This window comes from Helianthus annuus, chromosome 3 (genome assembly GCF_002127325.2).
Source record: "Helianthus annuus cultivar XRQ/B chromosome 3, HanXRQr2.0-SUNRISE, whole genome shotgun sequence".
Classification (NCBI taxonomy): Eukaryota; Viridiplantae; Streptophyta; class Magnoliopsida; order Asterales; family Asteraceae; genus Helianthus; species Helianthus annuus.
In genome coordinates this window covers 163,541,768-163,555,624 of record NC_035435.2, presented here as the reverse complement: position 1 = coordinate 163,555,624, position 13,857 = coordinate 163,541,768, and the positions used below count along the sequence as shown (strand labels likewise).

Below are 13,857 nucleotides of genomic sequence, written 5' to 3'. Positions count from 1 at the left end.
TCAGTTCACTTACGTTTATTTGCATTCGTATAGGTGACAACTTGTTCTATGATGCCTAGCAAACCACACAAGTTAACAAACGTAAACAAATGCAAATAAACGTACGTGAACAAAGAAATGAACATGAACAAGCTCCATCCGTGTTCATTTAGCTCGTTTACAGGCCTAAAAGCTCCAGAATGTGCGACCACAAAAAATACATGCAAGTAGTGTTGTGGCCACATAGTGTCTTAGTTGTGACAACTTGTACCATGATGCCTAGCAAGCCACACAACGTGGTGCGCTCGTCAGAGTCTATGACCAGAGACTCTAAGCCAATGACAAGCCTCGGCAAGTAGCTTGTGTGATGTTAACAGTTGAGCTAAGAGTATATAAACACTTATTGTGTAAGAAAAAACATTAATGAAACATACCAACATATAAACAAACACCAATTGTGAAACTATACTTGGTTTTATAAACTGTCCTTAAGCCTCAATAATTCCTTCATGGCATGATCCAATCCATCCTTGGTTTCTTTCCTTCGCCTTTCATAATCATCGACGGCCATCTGCGCCTCACACAAATTCGGCGCTGTTTTCTCGAGCGTTGATTTTGCCTTGGAATAAACCTCGTCAGTAGTAACTTTAACCGCTTGTACAGCAGCAAGTTTGGCCTCGTTTTTCTCTTTTTCCTCTTCTGCCTTCTTTATTTCATCATGTAGATCGTTAAGGCGAGCTATACTTCCATCGGTATCATGTTCGGCATCTTTAAGCTCCTTGGTAACCGCATTGTATCTTTCTTCGGCCTCGGAGAACTCTAAGGCCGCATGGTCGTACGCGGCTTTTGTATCGAAAGCACGATGTGGTCTTCGTTTGGCTAGAGACTCTTTCTCAACGTGGTGACGGATTACAGAAAGGACCGCATTGTACACTGGCGTGTAATCGGCACCAATTGAATCCAGGTATTCGAATGATTTTGATGATATATCAATCATTTCATTAGCATCCACCGCCCCCTCTTTGATTTTCGAAATCAACATTGATGATGTCATTTTTAGCAGATCGAGAACATTATTTCCCGTTCTGAAACCATCGGATCTTGATGGAGGCTTAAGGATGGATAAGTCGGGATGTTTATGAACCACTTCTTCATTGGTTGAGGTTAGCAGATCGAGAACATTATTTCCCGTTCTGAAACCATCGGATCTTGATGGAGGCTTAAGAATGGATAAGTCGGGATGTTTATGAACCACTTCTTCGTTGGTTGAGGAATTTTCTGAGACATTTAATGCTGTTTTCGGTGTTGAATCTTGTGAGTGTGCAACAAGGAAGTTCTTTTTCCATCTTCTTTTAGGAGTGTTTTCCGGTGCACATGGTGTTTCGATCAGAGAATTTAGTAGTGTTCTTCCTTCAGCATCTATAACAAAAAAACAAGCTCCGAAAGTTCACAACTAAGCCTGTAAACGAACCGAACGAACACGAACATATAATCGAACGAATTTTTTTGTTCATATTCGGTCATTAAGAAAATGGGCATGTTCGTTTAAAACCTAAACAAACAGTTTACGAACGTAAACGACCACAAATGTACATAAACAAACAAACTTAAACGAACATAAATGAACTTAACTGAACAAACCATAAACAAACACAAATGAACATGCTGATAATAAGTAGTTTTTTAATTGTATATAAAGTAGTGATCAATTAAGATAAGTTGCATTGGAAAGCCTATTTTTAAATTGATTTAAAGTCCGATTACTAATTAGTTAAATTTATATAAGTGGTTAGAAAGCCCCTTTCATGTTTATATTTAGATAAATATAAAAACTTATGTATTTATTAAAATTTACGCGAACATAAATGAACGTAAACAATCGAACATAAACGGACGATCATGAACATAAATGAACGAACATAAACAAACCATATAGCGACAAATAGAGATAAGGTACCTATATGCTACATAGCGAATAGCGATAAATGGTGGGTGGCTATTTTATAAATAGCGATACAATAGAAAAAAAAAATTAAAAAACTTTTATATGTATAGTATATCAAAATACCCTGGTAGGGTAGGGATCCTGTACATTATAATCCGGAAGTGTGAGAAATGTATTATAACACTATATATAACACTATATAACACCATATAAACACCGTATAACACTATGTAACACCATATAACCTTGGTTTTAAAAAGCGAGAGGCGCACAAAAGCGACGAGGTCTAAAATTGAGGCGCGAAGCGCAAAGCGCAAAAGCGGTGGGCTTTTCGTACCCAAAGCGCAAGATGTTTATATATTTTTTTTTTATATATCCCATACATATCCCATAGGTTTTTAGCTTCCTTTAACCAAAATATAGCTATAACTAAGGCTTTTATACCATTTTAATTACATGTACAAGTCAAAAAACCCAAGGTACAACATTTTTATGCATTAAAATGCTTAGGGTACATGAGGCGCGCGCCTCAGGCCAAAAATCCCACAAAAAAACATCAAAAATTGCGCTTTTTTGGTGCTTCCTGTAAAAACACAAGGCGAGAAGGCGAAAAGCCCCAAGACCTGCGCCTTGTTGCGCCTTGCGCCTAGGCGCGCCTAGGGCGCGCTTTTTAAAACCCAGCATATAACACCATATAACACTATGTAACACTATATAACAAATATAACACTATACATCTATCATAGACATGCTATTAGACAAAATATAGTGTTATATTTGTTATATAGTGTTACATAGTGTTATATGGTGTTACATAGTGTTATACGGTGTTTATATGGTGTTATATAGTATTATAATACACTTCTCACACTTCTCACACTTCTGGATTAATGTACATGATCCTCTATCTACCCTGGTATATATGCTATTTTACATGTACATTTAACAAAAACCTAAAATCCAGCTATTTATAACTATATTTAATTGCTATTTATATTTTAAAAAAATAAAGGTCGCTACCATCGCTATCTATCGCTACAAAGGCTATAGCGAGACTAGATCTATATGCTACGCTATTCGCTATAGCGAGTGTAGCGATCGCTATTGACCACTATGAAACAAACTTCCCGCTGAACAAGTTCACGAACGGTTCATGAACGTTCGGTTCATTTACAGGCTTGTTCACTACAAAAAAAAACGCAAATATTCAAATTGAAGTGTCTCTCAACGCTCAACAGAAACAAGCCGTTATCTGATTTTCTCATAACTCCTAACGAATAAGATCTAGGAATTATCTTCAGGCGATATCTTTTACACGGTCCTCTTCATAATCACTTCTAAGAGATTATTAGGCATGGTAAAAAGGCAACAAAAGAAAAATCAAAAGCATATACCAATTCGAAAGGAGCAATCAAGATCGATTGATTCAACTATGCATAATCAATTCAAGAGACCGATCTTACCATTTATAGTCCTTTTGTTGCCCTGCATTTGATGAGAAGACATCTTGTTTCCTCTTATAAACCTGTGTATGTGAGTGAAAAGATTAGATGAAGCAAGAGATTGGAGCCCTAAAACTTCTTGCAAGAGTAAAATGTGAAAAGCATGGAGACAACTTATAGCAAGGAGATACGGAAACGTGGACCAATGAGCGCTCAGCACGGGTGAATAGTTACATTTTTTTATTAAATCAAATAAATTAACATTAGAAATAAATGCTCATTAATTCAATATAATGAGTTCAGCAACATAAAACATAACAAAACTAACTGTAGGATACTAACCAGAGTTGTTAATTGCGAATAGCGGACGATAGCGACAAGCAACCTATACGCTACGTAGCGATAGCGATGAAATAGTGGACGCTATTTTATGTGTAGCAATACACTAGAAGAATAATTTAGAAATATTTTATATGTAGATTATATCCAAATACGGTGTTTCTATACGTATATTTAACAAAAAACCTAAAATCCGGCTACTGTATACGTGCTATTTACATCAAAACCAATTAAAAAAACCTGAAATCCTGCTATTTACTCGCTATGGAGGCGCCAAAATCAGATAGCGATGAATGAGCGCTTCGCTACGCTATTCGCAATAGCGCTCGCTATGAGCGCTATTAACAACTATGATACTATCTTATGAGATATACCAAATCAGTCTAAATAGGTTTTATGAAAGATAAAGTAAAGACATTAAATTAATGATATGATAAAAGATACTATCTTATGAGATATACCAAACCAGTCACTTAATCAAGATTCCAACTTCCATATCATTCGTGTCTGACTCTTTAAGCCTCATATAGTACCATACCGTTCTTCAGATCCAAATGACAAACAGTCACACACCTATGGTACTGAACAGTCTAACAAAAACCTCACAGCCTGTTAGTTTTAGAATCCAAATAGAATATGGATCAAAGATTGCTGTTCATAAAGATTCAAAGAAGCATATAATAATAAACAGTTGCTAAAAAATGGGAAAGAAGTAAAACATACTGCCAATCAACAGAAAAACAATCACCAATTGTGCAACAATAAATTGAAAGTGAGTTCTGAAGCATACCACAAGAACTATAAGGTGGTGTTTGTTTTTCTAAAAAAGATCTGCGCAGGTTCTTCTGTCTGCGCTGTGCAGACCACGCACAGACATTGCCATCTGTAGACTGTTTGTTTTTTTGAAGACGTTTCATTAAAAAAATGTCCGCGCGAGCTCTTCTTGGTGCAGACTTGGCCCAACCACTTTTAAGATCTTCTAAGGTCTGCAGATGGTTAAACACCACCACCACCCACCACCGTCCGTACACCACCACCGGTTTATTTTAGAAGTCTACTTACGTTAAAAAAAACGAAGTCTTTTTCTTGCAGACTGCAGAGGTTTGGTCCACCTCTTTTTCTACAGATGTCTGCAGATGTGGTTCGCAACTGCAGACATTTTACCTCTTAAAAAACAAACTGCACCTTAGTTTCTGAACACCTGATATTTGGCCCCATTTTCCGGTTATGTTTTTGAACTTCGACTCTGCCTCAGAATAGTGGTCACAAAAACTGTCAGCTTCTTCAGCAGCAAGCCTGGCTTCATCTTCTCCATTTTATTTTTTAATTCTTCCTGTAATTGGTCAATACCAATTGTGAGATCCCTAAAACAAAAACGTATCAGGGAAATTAGCATAGATGGATCTTTCACGAAGGAAAAAATGTCATCTCAATCGAGATTAATATTCAAAGATCAGGTTAAATAGTAAAATTACAAAATCACAATGCAACGTTTACGGAACAAATTACATAAGGTATAGTAATCCTGTTCCAAGACACACAAAAGGCTTATCTTAGCTTGGCCTATTGCGTTAATGTCATAACACCAAACACCACCAGGATTGATAATATTCATAGGTGTCATTTCCCATCTTTTTTATGTCAAATAAGTAGCATTTCTTCACAAATGATCCTTAAATCTCTATGAAGCTTCGTATCATCCTAACTAACTTCAATAAAAACCATTGCCCTTCAAACCTATAAACCATGCTTGTTGCACGCATATATTTCAGCCACGTTTGCTGTCTTATTTCTATATTCCCAACGATTATACCAAATCTATGTAAAAACGCATAATGATTATAATATGTATTAGCATCATAAGGACTATTATATGTACACCATTACCTCCATCTTTCTTGTATCCAAGATCGACATCTACATCTTTTCCTTCTCAATTTCCAACCACCACGACTTTTGACCACAGGCCAACTTGCATCAATATCTTCAAACTGAAATTCGAGTTTTACATTGCAAGCAAGTGCCAACTGAGTAAGAAAAAGAAAAACGGAACAGATAGAATGAAAAGAAAACTTTCAACTGAAATACCCTTAAATCCTTAATCATCTCGGATTCATAATGTAAGGTAAAAAGTCTACTCAAGTTTGCATCACTAATTCCAAAGTTTAAGCTTTCATATGATGATTTCGATAAATAGCGAAATCGAGGATTTGTTAGGGGATACGGTGTGGGAAAAGATCACCCACGGCAAACCATGTTTACCGATCGGTAAACCACTGCCAAGGTGGTTACCGCTTTCATTTTACCGAAAAAGGGGGGGTAATCGGTGATGCATTACCGACGCGGGGAAGGAGGAAGGGGAGAGAGAGAGGGGGGTGTGGGGTGGGGTCCATTCCAATCTCAACCAATCACACCTTTTTCCTTTTTTTTAAAAAAAATAGTTTACCACTTCACCAAGTGTTTAAACCATTGCCAACATTTTTCACCAAAGTTTAAACACTTTTGCCTAATTGACATGGCGCGCTCTCATTGGTCGGTTTTTTGGTTTGCCACTTTAAAGTGTTTAACCACTCCTTATACCCTTATGAGGTATGTGACAGGAACGAATCCCATACTAAGGACACCTATGAATGCACAAAACTAGCAACTATCTAGTAGTCATGGTTGTAAAAATCCCGACTAGGCACCGATTAATCCCCGATTAATCACAGATTAATCTCGAATAATTTTTGATTAATTACAATTAATCCCGATTATATCCAATTAATCCCCCGTTAATCCCGATTAATCGCTAGTCCCCACCTCGCCGACTGACTAGTGACTAGCGATTTCTACAACCATGCTAGTAGTCAAGAAACACAATGATCATATAAAAAAACAAGACTTATAGTGGAATCAAGATATAAAACAAGTAGCCTAATGTAAATAAAGTTGTAACTAAGTTGAATTGGTTTAAAATGCAGCAGCTACCTAAACTTTTTGTGGATGAATATTGTTGTGTAGATGTTAACATAGCTTTTCCATTTTAAGTGCAGATATTTGAAACAATCAGTCAGTCATAGTAGCATAACCATCTTCTTAGCTAAAAGTAATATGGTGTCATTTAACTAAACACCAAATAACATCCGTCATGATTTCCAGTTCAATAATAGCATATGTCATGAATAGGATTCCTAACCTAACTAGGGTTTCGATGTGTATTTGAAATTCAACAATTAAGAAGAAGAAGTTTAGAGGATTGTGAAGCTTTTTATAAAGAAGTTTACTTGGTCTTCGTCGGAGCACAGGTCATCGGATTCCGGTGCAGCAGAGTCTTTAGGGTTTACCATCAACATTCGCCTATGCTTCATGTCATTTCCAACACATTACATGTTTTGAAAACCGGGGCGGGCCGGTCCAACAAGTTATAAAGCTGTCTAACCGGCCGGATGACTAGTCAACTCAACTCTATCATTCCGTAAAAACACAAAAGTTAACTGTCATTTTCATCTTTGTTATTTGATTAATTTTTTAATTTTTGGCCAATTTTAAAAAATGTATCAGTTTCCTCTCTAACATACTAGAAACATGTCACTTTAGTCCAAAAATTAAAACTCAGTTAAGTCAGACAGGTTAAATGAAGGCTATTATTGTCGATTCATAAAATAAGGTGAAAATAAAAGATATATGAATCGACAATAATACCTTTCATTTAACCTGTCTGACTTAACTGGGTTTTAATTTTTTGACTGAAGTGGCACGTTTCTAGTATGTCAGGGAGGAAACTAATGCATTTTTTTAAAATTGACCACAGGGACGAAAATGGCAGTTAACTCAAAATACAACTTCAACTCAAAAAAAAAATTATCGCAAATTACGTAATTTTATAATAAAAAATTAATTTCAATAAGGTTTTTTAAATAAAAGTTTACAATAGATTTATGGCATTGGAGTGTTGTTTACTTAAGTTTATGATGGTTTAAAAGATGAAAGTCACCGTTATGGTCATCCTCATCAATGACAAATGAACTATTTTCGTTTTTATAATATAAATAAAAAGTTTTAGTTACCAATAATTATAATATACAAAAATTGTATAAAATAAATAACATATATAACAAGTAACCTTATGTTAGAAACGTCGGTTTATGTTCTTCCTCACCAAAGATGTTATCAAAGTTCTCTTTCCTGCTCTTCTTCAATCACAATTTTTTGTATGATTAATACTTTTATAATCAACCGGATCATAGGATCTCTTAGTATATTTGAGTCTAAAAAAACATTAACTCGGAAATAACACTTAAAAAGTAGTTTACAGTGTAATAAAATTTGAAAAGGGGAATCAATGAGGAATTTAGAACTCAAAAGTCAACATGGGTATAAACTGGTTCATCAATATGCACCGGTATTATCGAATTTTTTGGTGATTTGAAAACTAAACAGGTACCCTAATTAGACTGGGCTTTATGGTACCGGTGAATCGGTGATGTCTCTAATAGCCGATTCAACCGGTAATACCAGACGGTTTAAGCCGGTTTTTTAGAACATTAACTGAGTGTCGCTAAATTTTGTTCCTATAAAACACGGTTGTATTGTTAATTAGTGGGATTGCCGGCACGCTTCTCTCGGTGTCAGTTCGGTTAGGTATAGTAGCGGCACTCGATATAGCAATCAAAAGAGATATACCAAATAGGATTTCAAGACGTATTTTGCACCAACCAAAAACCACAAAAACAAATATCAGCACTGGTATAGATATTGTTCGGCTAATATCGGTTTATTTCATCACGGTACCAGCACTCGCTATAGCTTACACTAAAAAAAATACTCTATTATGAATACAACTCCATTTTCAACGCACTTTATTCCGACACATTTAAAGATTTTAAAAAATTGTAACTGATGAATTTCTAAATAATTTAAAAAGGTAAGAAAACAAAAGTTGGAATTTTGTTGACCGCTGGTGATGACAAAAAGGGTACGTGGGTCATACTGTAAAAAAATAAAAATTGAATAGTCAATGTAGAAGGAAGCAAAAGTTGGTAATTGTGTGTATGAATACACAATTTACGAATCCAACTTTTTAATTTCAACACATTTTTAAATGCTTAAATTAATGATGGAAATACCTTAAGGGAAACCTTAAGCATTAGTAATTTTAATTTGGTAAATCAATGTATAATTTTGTTAGCCTAGATCATGTCTGGATAGACGCCGTTGCTTGCCCCGTCACTCACCTATTTGTCGCCGCCAACCCCCCCCCCTTTACTGCAACCACACCATCATCTTTGTCCGTCGTCACCACTAGCGGTAATAAAATCAGTCATAATACCAACTCCCAAACAACATGATAACAAACACCACCACTTGTACAACACTAAAAAGCTAAACAAACTTTTTAAGATTAGATTCTAAGCCTAGATAACTCCTCCATGGCAAGGTTCAATCTCTCCGTAACTTCCTTCCACCGCCTTTCAAACTCATCGATTTCCTTCTGAGCCTCACTCATTTTCGGGGCTATTTCCTCGAGCTTTGATTTTGCTCTAGAATAGGCCTCGTCACAACTAGCTTTATCAGCTCGTACAGCAGCAACTTTTGCCTCGATTTCTTTCTTCTCCTCCTCTGCCTTCTTTCTTTCATCATACAGATAGTTGAGGCGAGCTGTACTTCCATCAACATCACGTTGGGCTTCTTCAAGCTCCCTGTTAACTCCACTGTATCTTTCTTCGGCCTCGGAAAACTCTGAGGCTGCTTCGTTGTGCGCAGTTATTGTATCAAAAGCATATTGCGGCTTCTGTTGGACTAGAGCTTCTATGTCACAGCGTTGACTGATGACAGAATGAGCGGCTTCGTACACCGGTGTGTAATCAACCGGAACAATATCAAGAAAGTCAAATGCTTTTGAAGCTAAATCTATCATTTCGTTAGCATCCGCAGCCTTGTTGATACGGGCAATCAACTCTTGTGATGCCGTATTTAGAATCTTGAGAGCTTTTCTATCCGTTTTGAACCCGTCTGATCTTGACGGAGGCTTGAGCTTGGATAAGCGTGGGGGTTTAATAACGATTTTCACACTGGATGGGTATTTTCTAGCAACGGCAACTCTCTCTGTCCTTGGTTTTTTAACAATTTTCGTCACAAAATCATTGTTTTCGAGATGATGAGTACTTTCGAGAAGTTCTGCTGTAGTTGGTTGTTCTTCCAGTTCATCTATGGCAAAAAAAAAAAAAAATGGTTAATCACACGATCCAAAAGTTCACAACAAAAAATCGGACAGAGCAAACATACAGGCATATAGCACCAGCACCGGCAATGTTTTCAGGACCGAACCGGACGTCGAACCGGTCTCCTTAGTGGTCCACTGGTCGGGCCGGATGTAAGAACCGGATGATACCGTAAATATTATAAAAATAAATAGGGTAAAATTGAAATTTTTAATAAAAATCCGGTTCAACCTTAAAAAAATCCAGTTCGACCGAACGGTTTTCCAATCTGACCGTCGGTTCCCGGTCCAACCGGCCAATTCGACTCAAAAGCGATCTGATAGGGTGAACCGTACCGGTCAGACCCCCGGTTTTCATAACATTGATCACGAGGAAATCAATGGGTAAAAAAGGAATAAATAATTTTGTGATTCACCCAACAAAACAACTGGCATGTTGACTACTTGACACAAGTCCTAACAAACTTAAAGACAAAAACAAAAAATTGTTAACTACACAAAAGTAGCTATTGTTTTTTCTCAAATCAAATAATAAAAGCTTACTTTCGGGGATATTCCAAAACTAGGCTACGAAAATTCAAATTGAAGTGTCTCGCAACAGAAATATCTACGACATATCTCCTATCAGTATCTTTTTCACAATCTTCTACATAATCACTCCTAAGAGATTATTTGAAATGGTAAAAACTTTAACGAAACTCAACAAAAAGTTCAAGGTAAAAGACTCATTTCAAAACAAGCAATCACGATTAATAAATTCAACTATACATGAATTAAACCAAAAGATAGATCTTACCATTTATATCACTTGTGCTGCCCTGAAGTTGTCTAGGTTCACTTCGGCGAAGATTATAACGCATCTTCCCCTGCACTTGTTTAGATGCATGTGTGCGGAGATTATAAGTCATCGTGTTTCTGATAAACCTTGGTGTGTGTATGTGAGCAAAGATCGGATGAAACAAGAGATCGGAGCCTTGTTTCTTCTTGAACGAGTGTAACGGGGAAGCATAGAGACAATTTATAGGAAGGGGATACGAAAAACAGAAAACGTGGACCAATGAGCGTTTCAGCACAGGCGAATATTTACATTATATTTTATATAAATCGAATAAATTAACACTAGAAATAAATGCTCATTAATTCGATAAATGGCATATAACATAACAAATTAATCTATATGATATAATATCTTCATGTATCGAGCCGGGGGTCTCACTGGAAGCAGCCTCTCTATTCATACGGGATAGAGGTAAGGTTATCTACATCTTACCCTCCTCAGACCCTACCTTAGCCTTGCTATTGGTGGGATTTACTGAGTATGATGATGATGATATATTTCCAATCTTGACCGTTGATCTATTAACAAAATTAATCGTACAGTCTGCAATGATCCAGGTTGTTCACGTCTAACTCTTTGAGCCTCATCTAGTGGCATACAGTTCTTTAGATCCATATGACAAATCTAAGCTTTAGCAACCAAATAACATATGGATCAAAGATTAGCATTCATAAAGAAGCATCACAAACAGTTGCTAAAAGATTTCTTGAATGGGTAAACAACCAACTAAAGAAGTAAAACATATTCCAAATCAACATAAAACAAACACCAGTTGTGTAATGATAAAGCTGAAAGTGAGATCGAAAGCATACCACAAGAACTATATACTTCTGACCACTTGAAACTGGGAACCATTTTTTCAGCTATGTTTTTAAGCTCGAATTCCGCCTCAGAAAAGTTGTCACATTTTTTGCAGCTTGTGCAGCAGCAAGCTTCGATCGCAGCGTCAACTCCAGACATTGTTCCTTCGACATACGAAAAGGGGGCACAATTTAGTCATGCGTGAAGTTTGCAACAAAAGCATGACCCTATTTTTCTTTGTCTCTTTGATGAAGGATTGCAGTATGAAACGTTTTGTACAACGGGAGGTAATGAACGCCAACAAATCCATGAATGTGAATCTTCTTTTAGATAATTACTCAATCATTCAAGCATATGGAGCCTCTACGATATCAAGATTCAATAATCAATGTAACGGTCACAAGATACTATTAGCATAAAGACTGAATCTTTTTTAAAATATCCGAACCCCGGGATTCCACAATACATTGACCATATTGTTCATCTACACTATATGGGACATATTGAGGATCTTCATTAGTGAGTGCATATGTTTACACTCCTCAATGAAGATAAACTTAACATTAAACAAAATCTTGAATGAAGATGAACAGAACATTCTATTTTTTTAACTCTGTGGATCAATAAGCAGGAGAATATATATATATATATAACTTGTAAAGATCACAAATTTATTAAATTCTAAGTTAATTAAACACCAAATAACATCCATTGGTAAATTTCATGATCATGGTTCACAAATCACATGTGAAATTCATCCGGTTTAAGAAATTAAAAATTTCATGTTTTACAATACATTATTTATTCCTAACTAGGGTTCCATATAAGTCATATGGTTGTATGAGTCAAAAAAAACTAACAACAAATTTAAAATGAAAGTATTATGAAGCTTGTTATAGAAAAGTGATGAAATTTACTTGGTCTTGGCCGGAGCACAGGCCGGATGGGGTGTCCGGTGAGGTCACCGGAGTCCGGTGGAGCAGAGGATGTGGCGACGTCTTTAGGGTTTGCCATCAACATTCGCGTGATGTGATGAGGAAACAAACATTGCCAAATAGTTTTTAACATTCTCATTTCATTTTAGTCGACTAACTTCATCCCATTTTTCTATTAACTAGAAAAGCAATTTAGTCATTTTTATATAATTTTACTAACTAAAATGGTAATTCGGTCATATAAAATAACCGAATTGCCCTTCTGGTTAACAGAAAAATGGGATGAAGTTATACCAGCGGACTAAAATAACAACGTTTCAAACTATTTAGACTATAATGGCAACGTTTCAAACTATTTAGACTATAATGGCAACGTTTTAAACCTTTTGACTAAACTGTAAAAATGACCCAACCCACATGGACTAAAATGGCATTTAACTCTTTATTTTATTAACCAATCAGTTTTCAATTTATTAAGTTATATTGTTGGTTTTCGGTTTGGTTAATTTTGATTAATAACCAAACCAAACTTAGGTCAAAAAATTTCTCTATAGATATATGAAATAGAGGTGTAAATACATGAAATGGATATATAAATACACCAAAAGAAAGCATATAACATGAAATACATGTATTGTATGTATAAAAACTAAAAGCATATCAAAATATGAATGGTTGAATTTGGTTAATTTCGGTTTATTGAGGGTACAAAAAAATGGTAAACAACTTTTGGTTAATTTGGTTTTGGCTTATTCGGTTATTGGTTGTTTTTAGCTCGGTTACAGTTTGGTTATTGACGAGGTAGTAGTTTATGTGTACTTGATAGTGTTCTTTAGTATGATCCCTTTAAAATTACATGTCAATGACACTGTGCGTATATTGTGTCTTAGGAAAATATATCTAACTAGTGGGTTTAGCCCGTGTTTTAGGATAGGGATGTGACGGGAATTCAGTCGATACTGGTTCGGCCTTTTACAGTTCTAGTAATAATCAAAAAGAAATCCACACATGTTTGATTCGTCGCGTCAATTCGATTTTGCACATCAAAACCTAAATAAAAGAACATATTTCGTCACATTTTTTTTAGAAAAACCGTGTAAAACGTTGAACCCTTGTGGTGTGATATATATACACACAATATGCAATGTAGCAAAAAATAGTTGTGAGATAAATACATGTATTACTGATTTATTTTTATACATTTAAATTATTACTTTAGTTTGTGGACAACAAAAAATTTATTCACAAATCTGAACTTTGTTTTCTAACTAGAGTTATGCGCCGCCTGCGTTGTGGGGCGCTAAACCAAATATTTCTTAGTTTAATAACATGTACGCATTTATTTCGGTTAGTTATACATGCTTCTTATAACACGA

The 13,857-nt window shown here is 35.8% G+C and overlaps 2 protein-coding genes across 12 annotated transcripts; both read right to left on the bottom strand.

The window, feature by feature from the left end:
* Positions 1 to 362: 362 nt before the first annotated feature.
* LOC110930486 lies at positions 363 to 7,087 on the bottom strand. 8 transcript variants are annotated; one of them, XM_035987689.1, is made up of 6 exons: positions 6,972 to 7,087; positions 5,593 to 5,732; positions 4,496 to 5,069; positions 4,167 to 4,295; positions 3,388 to 3,449; positions 363 to 1,398 (listed from the first exon to the last, which is right to left on the bottom strand). In XM_035987689.1, exons 5-6 carry the CDS (start codon positions 3,428 to 3,430, stop codon positions 455 to 457), a joined length of 987 nt encoding a protein of 328 aa, XP_035843582.1. In that variant the 5' UTR covers positions 3,431 to 3,449; positions 4,167 to 4,295; positions 4,496 to 5,069; positions 5,593 to 5,732; positions 6,972 to 7,087; the 3' UTR covers positions 363 to 454. The 8 variants fall into 8 exon arrangements, with proteins under 8 accessions (XP_035843582.1, XP_035843581.1, XP_022029486.1 ...); XM_035987688.1 differs by having other exon boundaries at positions 5,593 to 5,696; XM_022173794.2 differs by having other exon boundaries at positions 4,496 to 5,038; positions 5,593 to 5,696.
* A 1,908-nt stretch (positions 7,088 to 8,995) lies between these two features.
* On the bottom strand, positions 8,996 to 12,600 carry LOC110930489. Of its 4 annotated transcripts, none has more exons than XM_022173799.1 (4): positions 12,464 to 12,600; positions 11,558 to 11,909; positions 10,704 to 11,374; positions 8,996 to 9,894 (listed from the first exon to the last, which is right to left on the bottom strand). In XM_022173799.1, the coding sequence occupies exons 3-4, from the start codon at positions 10,813 to 10,815 to the stop codon at positions 9,089 to 9,091; spliced, it is 918 nt and encodes a 305-aa protein (XP_022029491.1). In that variant the 5' UTR covers positions 10,816 to 11,374; positions 11,558 to 11,909; positions 12,464 to 12,600; the 3' UTR covers positions 8,996 to 9,088. The 4 variants fall into 4 exon arrangements, with proteins under 4 accessions (XP_022029491.1, XP_022029492.1, XP_022029494.1 ...); XM_022173800.1 differs by having other exon boundaries at positions 10,704 to 11,369; XM_022173802.1 differs by having other exon boundaries at positions 10,704 to 10,773.
* Positions 12,601 to 13,857: the final 1,257 nt, after the last annotated feature.

What these genes read in the sequence shown, in the direction of transcription:
- LOC110930486 (XM_035987687.1), bottom strand. Translation starts at nt 3,430, where the DNA reads ATGTCTTCTCATCAAATGCAGGGCAACAAAAGGACTATAAATG. An exon ending in CAACAAAAGGACTATAAATG is followed by an intron (nt 1,399 to 3,387) that starts GTAAGATCGGTC and finishes TTTTTGTTATAG; the next exon opens with ATGCTGAAGGAAGAACACTA.
- LOC110930489 (XM_022173799.1), bottom strand. Translation starts at nt 10,815, where the DNA reads ATGACTTATAATCTCCGCACACATGCATCTAAACAAGTGCAGGGGAAG. An exon ending in CAGCACAAGTGATATAAATG is followed by an intron (nt 9,895 to 10,703) that starts GTAAGATCTATC and finishes TTTTTGCCATAG; the next exon opens with ATGAACTGGAAGAACAACCA.